Source organism: Amblyomma mixtum, chromosome 1 (genome assembly GCF_055824585.1).
Source record: "Amblyomma mixtum isolate Tamu chromosome 1, ASM5582458v1, whole genome shotgun sequence".
In the NCBI taxonomy this organism is placed as follows: Eukaryota; Metazoa; Arthropoda; class Arachnida; order Ixodida; family Ixodidae; genus Amblyomma; species Amblyomma mixtum.
In genome coordinates, this window is record NC_143012.1 from 176,795,152 (window position 1) to 176,807,438 (window position 12,287).

A 12,287-nucleotide genomic window follows, 5' to 3' on the forward strand; every position below is an offset into this window, starting at 1 on the left:
CCTCGACAGGGGCACGAGACAGACAGTCGGCATCACTGTGCTTCCTACCGGACTTATAAACGATGGTGACATCGAACTCTTGAAGACGAAGGCTCCAGCGTGCAAGCCGCCCCGAGGGATCTTTCAGGTTCGCTAGCCAACACAGCGAATGGTGATCGCTGACAACTCGAAACGGGCGGCCGTATAAATATGGACGAAATTTGGTCACTGCCCACACAATTGCCAGGCATTCTTTTTCAGTAGTGGAACAGTTCGCCTCCGAGCGTGACAAGGTGCGGCTTGCGTATGCGATTACGCGTTCGAGACCATCCTGCCACTGCACAAGGACCGCACCGAGGCCGATGTTGCTGGCGTCTGTGTGCAGTTCAGTGTCGGCTGACTCGTCGAAGTGGCCAAGGATGGGCGTACTTTGCAGACGACTGCGGAGGTCTTCGAAGGCCTGTTGTTGCTCCTGGCCCCAGAAGAACGGTTCGGCATCTTTTGTGAGGCGGATTAGGGGCTCAGCAATCTGGGAGAAGTTCCGCACAAAACGCCGATAATAGGCGCAGAGGCCCAGAAAGCGGCGCACACTTCGCTTATCGGTTGGCATGGGAAAAGCAGCGACGGCGGCTGTCTTATCGGGGTCAGGGCTTACCCCCTTAGCGCTCACGATGTGGCCCAGAAACTTCAACTCCTGGAAAGCGAAGTGACACTTTTCAGGCTTGAGGGAAAGACCGGCTGAACGAATGCCACCGTCCGACCAATCAGTGGCGCCGTACCGCGGCCGAACTGTTTAAGCAGGGACTTGCCAAGCCTTGGGCATTCGAGGTGATCGAAGATCGTCGTCTTCCTCGCTCGAGCTGCCTGCTGGCTGGCACGCCCACCTCGATCTGCCAATAGCCACTACGTAAATCTAGTGACGAGAAATACGTGGCGTGGCGTAGCCTGTCCAGGGAGTCATCAATCCGCGGCAGAGGATAAATGTCCTTTTTGGTGACTTTGTTGAGACGCCTGTAATCAACACAGAACCGTAGGGTGCCATCCTTTTACGCCACAAGAACAACAGGCGATGCCCACGGGCTCGTCGACGGCTGTATCACGTCGTCCTGGAGCATTTCTTGAACTTGTCGGCGAATAGCGTCACGTTCCTTCGAAGAGACCCGATAAGGCGGCTGGTATAACGGTCGCTGGTTTGCGTCAACAATAATGCGATGCTTTGTGAGCGGAGTCTGCCTAACTTTAGAGGTCGAGGCAAAACAGTCGCGGAAAGAGTCGATAATGCTCTCCAGGCAGCGTTTCTGATGAGACGGGAGGTTCGGGTTGACGTCGGTCTTTATGGGAGTGGTCGGTGCCTCCACTGATGCCGGGATTTCGGACAACGCGTGCTGTCCCGCGAATTCACAAAGTTCTTCGAAATACGCAATAGCTGTTCTGCCAGGCAAACACTGAGGTTCAGAACCAAAATTGGTCACCAGAAGTTCGGTTCGCCCACTGTTCAATTCAATAATTCCGCGAGCAACACAGACTTGCCGACCAAGGAGCAGCGAGATGTTGGTTTCAGCGATGCCACGAGTGCTGGGGCTGTTATCGCACTCTACGGTAACAAGCATGCTGGCTCTTGACGGGATTACTACCTGGTCGGCACAGACGCATAGCTTAGCCCTGCGTGGCTCGGTATCGTCGTCGACAGGGCCTTGGGTGGAAAACGACACGATGAGCTCCTGTAGATTGATAACGGCACCGTACTCTTGAAGAAAATCCAAACCGAGTATGAGGTCCTTGGAGCAATCGGGTAACACAGCAAAACAACCAGGGAAAGTAACTCCGCGGATCTGGATTCGCGAAGTGCAGACACCGATCGGAGTTACGACGTGGCCACCAGCTGTCCGGATCTGCGGCCCAGACCAAGGGGTCAGTACCTTCCTCAGGGCCGTGGCTAACCGACTGCTCATTACAGAAAAATCGGCGCCGGTATCCACCAGTGCAGTAACGTCGTGGTTGTCAGCGGATACCGGAATTTCGGCAGAAACCAGTCGGTCGCAGCGCGTCGTTGAGGTCGTCGGGTCAGGTCGTCGTCGGTCGGAGCGTCGCGGCGAATCTTCGAATGGAGGCTCTTGACACGGTCCAGTAGCGGTGGCCCTACCCCCGGAGGACGCCGTCTTCAGTTTTCCCGACGAGGGGACGCACCTCTGAACTGGCCAGAGGTCGATGGGCGGCCGGGCGAAGAGAACCGCCTTGGGGATGGCGATCTGGACTGACGCCGCTGCGGGGTCGAGGACTGCACGTTATCAGCCAGGTACAGCTCGATATCCCGTGGCCTTTCACCGTAGCGCGGTCGAGGTGCGTCAGGTGAAAACCCTCTTAAACCCATTCTGCGGTAGGGGCAGTGGCGGAGGATGTGCCCGGGCTCCCCGCAGTGGTAACAGAGCGGCCGATTGTTTGGCGTACGCCACACGTGCGCTTTGCTCATGCGGGGCCTGTACTCCTGCGGCACAGATGGTACTGCTGCGCTCGGGTACTGCAGTGATGGCACTGGCATGGGAACGACGGGGGAAAAGGCTTGCATCGCTGGCCCAGGACTTCGCAGTGCCTCGCTGTACGTCATAACAGAGGGCGCCGGGTGTGGAGCTGGGGGCGGCTGCACAGCTCGTCGGATTTCGTCACGGACTACGTCCGTTACGGCAGCGACACTGTCCTCTGGAGCTTCCAAGCGAAGTTTCGCCAATTCCTCGCGCACAACGCTTCTTACAAGCTCCCGAAGCTCCTCGGCGGGCAGCGACGTGTACTGGGAAGCGGCTGCTACAGTAGCCTCACGTCCGTAGTGCGCGCCCCGTTCCTGCAGAGAGCGCTCAATACTCGTTGCCTCCCTTGTGAAGTCGGCCACTGTTCTTGGCGGGTCACGGACAAGTCCGGCAAATAGCTGTTCTTTTACACCGCGCATTAAGTGGCGCACCTTCTTCGCCTCTGGCATAGCAGGGTCGGCCCGATTGAATAGACGCGTCATGTCCTCGACGAACATCGCGACGCTCTCGTTGGACTGCTGGGACCTCGAGTGCAGAGCGCGTTCAGCCTTTTCTTTTCGTTCGCTGGTGGTAAACGTCGCTAGGAGTTCTCGACGAAACACTTCCCAGGTGGTAAAGGAGGCTTCGTGATTTTCATACCATGTTTTGGCTGAGTCCTGCAGCGCAAAGTAGACATTGCGCAATTTGCGCTCGCCGTCCCATTCGTTGAAGCCCGCCACTCGGTCAAAGCTGGCCAACCAGTCTTCTACGTCCTCGAACCTGTCCCCGTGGAACGGCGGCGGCGTCCGAGGTGCGTGAAGGACGAATGGCGGGGCATTCCCGGAATGCTGAGTCGTCTGGCTAGCCACGGTTGAGGTCATTGCTCTTACCGCCCTTACCGGCGCGGTCAGTTGGCTGAACTCCGGTTGTAGGCCTCGCAGACGGCGGCTCGCTTTGTGGACGGGTGTTGTGTCCACGCGTGGAGAACAGGTGTCGAGAGTGTCCTCGCAATCCGAGTACATGGGACGTTACCCAGCACCTCCACCAAATATGTCACCAACAAACGGGTGAAGAAATAGCCCAGGTTCTAATTAGACGAGGTGGGCGTGCCAGCCAGCAGGCAGCTCGAGCGAGGAAGACGACGATCTTCGATCACCTCGAATGCCCAAGGCTTGGCAAGTCCCTGCTTAAACAGTTCGGCCGCGTTACGGCGCCACTGATTGGTCGGACGATGGCAATATTATTATTAGCTCCCCTTTTTTAAGAGCGGATGCATAGGCAGCTCCTGAAAGGAGCGGTTGAATGGGGCGATACCATATACGCAATATTTTTTATTATTTTCTTGAAAAAAAAAGCGGGCCCGTAGAAGTAATCGTGGTTCCTCTACAAAATATTTCTCTCGCCCCTGGAGGAGGTGGGGTGACGGTGGCGATCGCCCTTGCCCCTTTGTCTTCAAATGCACCTCTCCCGTTCTAGTTCTAATAAGATCTAAACCTAAGCCCGCCACCGCTGACGACAGATGTAAACTACGCAGCTAACATTTCATCTCGTCTGTGAACAACTTTCAATTCTTCTTAGTTATTTCTTAAGAGTGGGAGAGGAGGAGGAGGAGGAGCGGTGTCGTATGAGATGCTACATCAGGGGCCACGGATACTCGTAGAGAAGCAAGTATTTATCCATCACATGTTAAGGGTACATGGGCACACATGGAGGAATGGAAGTTAAGGCTGCCCTAGAACTGATCACCACTGGAGCCTCGCGAAGCAGGACAAACCATACCTGCACCAGCTTCCGCCGTTAACAGGGTGTTCTACCTAAAGCTTTTGGCACGATTATTGTGTACCGGCTTATCTTTGGCTGCGACAGGAATTCTTCGTTGATTTGTAGCATAGGATACCTTGTGTAGTCCAGAACATGTACTGTGCTTCTCCATGTCTCTGCATTAGCAAATCGATTCAGTCGTCCAAGGCTCTGTCACAGTCATCTGCATGCTGGTCAAAATACTGTCTGCGTAAGAATACGGCCTGCATAAAAAAAAAATTGGCAAAAAAACATGTTAATTTTATGCCAGCCCCCCCCCCCCCCCCCCCCTTGTTGTCTTGCATGGTTTGGAGCTTCAATAAAGTGGCACGAGACACGCGTGCAGCTGTCACGTGATTTCAGAGCCACTCGATCTCCTTTTTTTTTGGACGCTAGTCGCAAAATCACCCAGCGTTTCTAGAGCTGGTTTTCTCACAGTAGGAACTTCGTATTCCGCTTGCAGGTAGACCACAACTGCAGTTCGGTTTCCACTGTTGTGTGTCCCTCTGTTGGAGAGATTTTGCTTCCAAAATGCGATTTCCGAAGGTTACGCAGCACATAAAAATAAACTACCCGATTGGTGCCTCTTCGTGCCAGTCAGGTTGCAGTGCACGGGCAGTACTTCTGTGTTACGCAAATGATAACAAAAGCAGGACGGTGTCAGCAATGCTCACTGGCCATTACCGACTCATCAAGCGACTAATCACACCACTGGAATTAAATTTTATCTATCATTCTATAATTTACAAGAGTTTAACCGTTAGCTCCATTATAAGGGAGCTAAAGAGCATGCAGGCAAAATTTCGGGAACGCATCAACCCGATTGCCTTCACTGCAGGGCAATGCGGTGGATTCTCTTTTAACTCATTGTTACCCTGAGAGACCAATGGCTATGCAAGTATGTTGTCCGCAAAAGCCCGTACCCCATATCCTTTTATTGGTCTCAGCTGGGTTACGATTGACACGCGCTTGTTCTTTAACCCTATCTGAATCTGTTCACCTGCTGTCTTTCTTGTTGTTTTCGCTAACATTTTTCTTTCCGTGGTGGGCTGTACTGTGCTTGGCTTAAGGTTAAGCTGCGCAGGCGAGTTTTGGCGAGATGCGAGTATTATATATTCTCTTCTTGCAGGTAAGCTACCATTCATCAAATAAGTGTGCGTAAAGATGTCACTGTTCCGCGTTGTTCTTTGTGGTTCGATCTGCTGTCACTAAATGGCCCGTAAGACAAGGATAACGATGTGCAAACCATAAAATTCGCCGTTTGGTAATCATTTTCCGAAGAACTTATTTCAGGGCTAACTTTAAATGTATTGAAATTATAATTGACGTTATTATTAATGCGTTAGCATTAAATGGATCTATGCAAGCCGAAATTGCGACCGCCGCCTGTCAGTAACCAGTGCAAAGCAGGTTGCCCACAACCCGCTGTGCAGGTTGCCACTTGCCCACCTTGGCAGGCAGCAGTATGCCACCTCGAGGTGGCATATTAAGGTGGTTGTATCGAATATAACTACCTTTCGCGCGTTCGTGTGTTAAATTCAGATATAACGAACTTCACTCCGCCATCTCGGATATAACGAATTTTAGTGTAATAACTTCTGGTATATCGAACCTTGGTGCGACCTCTGATAAACCGAACTTTCGTGTGTTACCTCGGATATAATGGACCTAAGTATGCCACCTCATATATAGCGAACTGTCGTGTCTGGGTCTCGGATATAACGAACCTGGTTGTGTTAGCCTCTGATATTGGAACGTTTGGCTGCTAACGCATTCAAACGATCCACGGAGGATCGTCTTTGTTTTTTGTGCATTGATGAACGCAGGCAATAGCACGCCACAGTCGACCGACGATGTAGCCTCTGAAGGACCAAGCAACGAGGCAGATACAAGCACGACTCTCAACGCTACAGAGCACACTGGACCGTCCACTACAACTAGTGAGTTCACTTGCAGCAGGCTGCGGAATTCATTTGCGCCTGGTTGTCATATCTTTGAAGGCTTGCGACGATGCTCTACTGTCATTCGATGTTCTGGCTCGTAATACTGTTCGCAAGCACTGTAACGCAGCAAGCAGAGTATTTTCACCATATTAATTCCTGGCGTTTTGGGGGAAACACTCTCTCTGCGTCACGGAATTTTCTTCAAAGAAATAGCGAATCCAACTGCAAAATCTGCCTGCCTAGAACTGCAGAATTTGCCCGGATCAGCGGGTAAGAAACGTGTTGTTGCTCCGCCTTAGCGGCATTGCAGGAGTAGGCCTAGTTCAATAGCTAAGCTGTGCAGACGCAAATACCACTGTGTTGTTCCTTAATGCCCGCCCTACTGTTGTAACCGTTGATGCAGCACCAGGACCCAAGATAAGCATTCAATTCGGTTTTGGGTGATGCCAGAAAAATCCCACTGTCTTTGGCATGTTCCATGCAAGGAAACAAAAAAGCTGGTAGTTTTTGTCTGTCTCTGTGTTTGGTTTCACCACGGCTCACAGGCACAGAAGGAGTGCAAGGACTATAACCAGGAGACTTCCGATCCTAACGTTGATGGCTGCTACGACGCAGTATACCTCGAAGTCATACATGAGTTCCCTTGCCAGGAAATAGCGCTGTCATAGTATACCCGCGTCTCCAGACGCTTCCAGGCGAAACGGCAGTCATTCTGTTAGTCGGCCGGGGCAGTCCGGGGACAAGAATGGGATGCATGCTTTAGGGGTGCGGTTGTGGCCTTTTTCCAAAGAAAGAATACTGTCGGAGCGGCGACGCAGTCAAGGCTGACGCGCCGGTGAGACTGTCCCTGGCCAGCGCAAAGCGGTACCAATGCTGGCATGCTACTTGCATTGTGGCCCTGGTTGCATACGGACGTCTTTTCGAGAGACGCATGCGGTAGAGGCCACGCTGATGGTCTTTCAAATGCGCAGCTTGAACTAGTCCAACCCTAAAGGTTTTCTGGGGGCTGTTGTAAGCTTGACCGAAGACAGTGTTATCCTATGCTCATTGAAGAAGAGGGAAAAAAATGGCTGAGGCTTAGCTTAGGTTAAGCCTAGTCAGATGCGAAGCATATTGTCGCCGAGTTGCATATCGAGCACGCCGCTTGGCTAGACGTTCTTCGCGCTCTTCATCAGTCTCTGTAGCACGCCGCAACTTTTGCTTCTCATTCCAACGAGCAGCCCTGTCTCCGGGCGCGTTCACACTACACCAAAGTTCCGGCGAGCGAAGCGGATTCGGCCAGATTCGGCCGCTTTTGACGCCGACGAAGGCGGAAAGCGGCGCGGGGAGGGTGATCGGTGAGGGACCGATTTTTCCGCCTTCGCCGCGGAAGCGACGACGGGCCGTTGACGTCATGTCCGGACAAATTCAGCATGGCGGCAAGCATGGCAGCGGGCCGGCTAGCGCTTTCTCGGTGGAGATGCTACTAGACGCTATAAAGGAACACCCAATCCTTTACGATAAGCGGCAGCTGAACTTTAAAGACGTGTCACATAAGGAGGAGCTCTGGGAAGAGATCGGCAAAGAACTCTGAGTGAGCGGTACGTACAATTGCTTTTTATATCTTGCTTCACGCCGATACACGCGAGAATCGTTTTTTTTTTTTTCGGATGCCAGTGTAGTACGTTTCCCGTTGTTCTCGTTATGCTGTGAACTTTTATCCCTTGCATGCGGACCTTGCGCGATCGTGTACGACGCATGCTCATGCCGCTGTTGAGAACTCTGTTTTCGAGTGCCAGTAGAGTATACGTTTTGGCGTATACAGTATACGTTTCGCGTGGTCTTCCCGTTTTGAGCCTACGGGAAGGATGGTTGTTTTCGCGCCGCTGCTAGCTTTTATACCACACATTCGGACTCTCGCGATCGTACGACGCATGCATTACGCACTGAAAAACCGACGCACCTATTTTGCTTATGCCGCTGTTTGCATCTATCGCATGCACGCACAGCTCGTGCGAGCACGCGCGACGTACTTTCGTTACTTTGCTTGTGCCACTGCCAGCTCCTGTCCCATGCAGGTTCAGCTCGTACGAATATCTTGGAGTGTATATCATCACGGTAGCAGCGCTGGGCGTTGCGTGACAAGCTCTGGGGCGGATCGTGAGCGCGATGCATTTTTAGCGATTTATTTCGTGTCGCGAAAGTCGAATCCCAAATATTGTTGAAAAGTGAAGCCAAGGATCTTGATGTGGCTCCGCCGGGGGATCCTCTCAATAATCAGTTTGATTCCTGTACCAGCTTGGTTGTGTGCGCTTACGAGCGTGTACCTTCATAACACCGAGGAAAATGTGAGCGCCCAGTTACCACATCTGAACTGTACAAATACAAATACAAAATGCCTTTATTTAAACATCATGTGATGCTAGGAGGCGCACCCAAAAAAGAACAACGCGAAACGTACTACACTGGCATCCGAAAAAAATAAACGATTCTCGCGTGTATCGGCGTGAAGCAAGATATAAAAGCAATTGTACGTACCGCTCACTCCCAGTTCTTTGCCGATCTTTTCCCAGAGCTCCTCCTTATGTGCCACGTCTTTAACCAATGGAGTAATTAACTTTTTATTCCCTGCAGTTAGCATGCATGTTTGTATTGAGATAGTGACATGTGATGAATATTCAATTGTGCACAATTTTAGTAACGCGCGCGTGTCCTGTGATACGTACATCTAAATTTGAGTTTAACTTCATGTTAGATGGACCAGCTTAATTTATGTGAAACAGGCAGCTTCATTTCATCTCGTTTAGTGGAACTGGTTGGTTTTAAGCGGAACAGATGTGATTTATAGTTCCACGCCGGTTATGTGGAAACCAATTACAGTCAGTTCTTCGAAGTTTTAGAGATGAAACTTGGTCCCTGCTCGTGGGAGGTAAAGCTCATAAGAAATTTTCCCAATTACCTTGTAGGAAAGGACCAAGCAAAGGAGTTTCAATTTTCCTTTGGGCCTACTGATGTCGTTTCGTAGATACATGGGGTCATATTCTCGAAAGGCGCACTAATGAAATAAATGCCAACACTTCATTTCTATAAACATTCTTTTATAAAATCTCCAGTATTCGCGCTAGTATTCAGAAAAAAGACACGAGATTACGTAAGGCGATACCCGTAGATCAGCGCCTGGCGCAGGTTATCAGGTGAGGTGGAAATTTTATATTGCTCTTACGAGCGCACCCACCACCGCTTCCGCCGCGAAGCTGGTCTTTCTTCTGCCTTCCGCAACTCTTCCAGCATAGCCATTACAGAGTTGCAGAGAAGAATCGAAACAATCTCCTCCTCCTCTGAAATGCTCGCCATTCTGCGATAAAACGGCGCAGGACAGTGTGCAGCCGAACAACCAGCGACAAAAGCGCGCGAACTGTCTGCGGGGCTCACGCGCGCTCTCGCTTCGTCCGTGAATTCCCGATACCGGAAAAGAAACTGCCATGAGGTCTCGCTGCTTTCGTGAAAAAGCGAGAAGCAGCCGCAGTTCCGCGTCGGATCCGCCGTCGCGGGTGGGGTAATGAGAACAGCCCCTTTTTTTCCAGCGAAGCGAATCCGCTTCGCTCGCCGGAACTTTGGTGTAGTGTGAACGCGCCCTCCAGGAGGCATCTCTATCCCGTGTACGCCTAGCAGAGGCAGGCGCACCCCCTTGTATAGACCAGATTTTTGAGCCTCTCCTGGGCGCGGCCATTTTGCACCGACTGGCGCGCCGCGGTGCGGGCGTTTCGTTGGGGACTGCGGGGCTGCGGCAGTTCCGCGGCCGCGCCTGCATATAGCCGCGCTTCGGGCGCTAAAAAAACATTGTCGAGCATACTTCCGCTGCGTGGCTGTGTTGCAGGAAGTATTTACGTTATCAAAGCGATAACATTGACGCGTTTTAATGACATTTAGTTTGACATTCAAGTTAATTGTGCCGGCGCTTAGAACGCGCTCGTGCTTAATCGAATTCCGTCTTGTTGCTCCACCGCAAAGAAACTTTTTATTCAATATCAAGAATTAGGTGTGCGGCTAGTATGCAGTTCCAATTCCCATGCACTCTTATTCCTTCCTGCCGGCCATAAAGCCCCCCCCCCCCCTTCCACAAACGGCTTTCTTGTCGCCGCGCCAGTTTATCAACAAATTACCGCTGTGAGCTCAACTGAGTCGCAGCGCCAACAGAAAACAAATTTTGTCATGGTTTATGCAACCTGGTGCATAAAAACGTACTTCCGCTTAATTTATAAAAGCTTGAATAGATATGAGCAGCTAATCCAGCTTTCACTAATTCTGAGGTCCGAAGTCGCGTTATTTTATTCAGGAGCTCTCGCCGCGTGTGAGAGCGTTGCGTAGGCGTTTGGTTAAGTGTGGAAAATGTAATGAAATCGCGCATATTTTCCTATGAATAATGTAGATACCGCACCGCTGCGGTGGCTCAGTGGTTACGGCTCTCTGCTCTGGCCCAAAAGACGCGGGTTCGATCCCGGCCGCGGCGGCCGAATTTCGAAGGAGGCGAAATTCTAGAGGCCCGTGTACTGTGCGATCTCAGTGCACGTTAAAGAACCCCAGGTGGTCGAAATTTCCGGAGCCCTTCACTACGGCGTCCCTCATAGCCTGAGTCGCTTTGGGACGTAAAACCTTAATAAACCAAACCAAGCTAAGGTAGATACCAACAGCAGAAAGATACTATAGATAAACCTTTCCCCAGATACCTCTAACATGCGTGCGGAAAAAGCAGCTGAAATCGGTAGCGGTCGTGCTTACAATCCTCTGCATGAAATGTGTTTAATGGGAACAAGAGCAAGCTCAGCGCAAGGGTGCCGAACACGTACATGGTGATCGAAAACACGCGCTCCGTCGGGACAACCTTCAGTCTGCAGCTCGCCTATCCAGTTACTACTCCACTGAGTCAAATCAATAGATCTACATTCTGATGCATAAAATTATGTCACAGACCAGTGGAATGTTTCTGGTCAGAAATTCTCTCGGGGCTCAGCCATCGGCGAACGAAGCCGACACTGGAATTCCAGGAGTGGTATGTTCTAGAGCGGTGGTACGGGTGCGCTGTTTTTTTTTTAAGTGGAGAATGCAGGCATAGCCGACTCGACGACGCCTGTCACGGAAGACTGACCTTTTGCGTTCCCTCCTGCTCTCCCGCGCGGCGCTCTGAGGGAGCTGAGCGGGTTCATGCGTCCCATCTGCCCCGTCGTCACCGCGTTGACAAAAGCGGCACAATGATGAGGGAGAGGGAAGAGGTATGCTAGCTGCCGGCCCGTCCAGGTTGCAGAGGGTGGTTGGCACAGTCGGGAGGAAATAGGCAGTTGAAGAGGTTGGGTGGTGTGTTTGCGGGCGTGGAGGGCCGAGTTACCGCGCCGAGGCACGCGTTCCATCGCACAAGGCCCGCCGCCGTCGAGCCATCGTCGCATCCACAACCACCCGAACCAGAGGCATCGCCGCAGCCCCCGTATGTGAATTGTCCGTCGGACTTTCTGTTCTTTTTCCTATTTAACTTTTTGTATATTACTTCTTTTCATGCCCTGTACGCCTTCTTGTTCTCTGTAATTAGATTTGTGTGTTCTTTGTATTGTCTGTCTCTCTTGCTTGTCGCGTTTTGTATAGTTTTTCGGCCACTCCTCTGTTTGTTTTTACCTGTTTTTGTGTTTCCCTGCATGCGATTAAATATTTGTTTTACACCCGCAACCCCTGAGTTCCTTTGGAGTACTGACGCACCGACACACGTGCACCACGCACGGGCTGACCGACCTCAAAAAAATAAATGTTGCACAACGTTCGCTTTTAGGCCACAGGGGAGCGTAAAGCGGCCCCTGTGCCTCGACGGCTTGCACCAGGCAGCCGGTTGGTGGGCGATAGTTGTGACAATAATTGGCGTCCGCGCGACAGGACCGGTCAGCCGCGTGTCGGGGCTGAGGCTCCGAAGGGACTAAGGAGAGGGTCGTGCTAGTGGTTAGATATCCACTGTTTCCTGAGCACGATGGCAGAGGTCGAGTTTGACAAATTGGTCGAGCAGGGAAGAAGCTTCGGCTTCGACGGGAAAGAACTGTTCTCGTGG

The 12,287-nt window shown here is 51.7% G+C and overlaps 1 protein-coding gene across 1 annotated transcript in view; it reads left to right on the top strand.

Moving 5' to 3' along the window:
* Positions 1-12,287, top strand: part of LOC149370015 (uncharacterized) — a 125,406-nt gene that overhangs the window by 88,501 nt on the left and 24,618 nt on the right. The window contains exon 7 of the mRNA XM_089576791.1: positions 6,107-6,220. Coding sequence (XP_089432917.1) covers positions 6,107-6,220 — 114 coding nt within the window. The remainder of the gene's footprint in view (positions 1-6,106; positions 6,221-12,287) is intronic.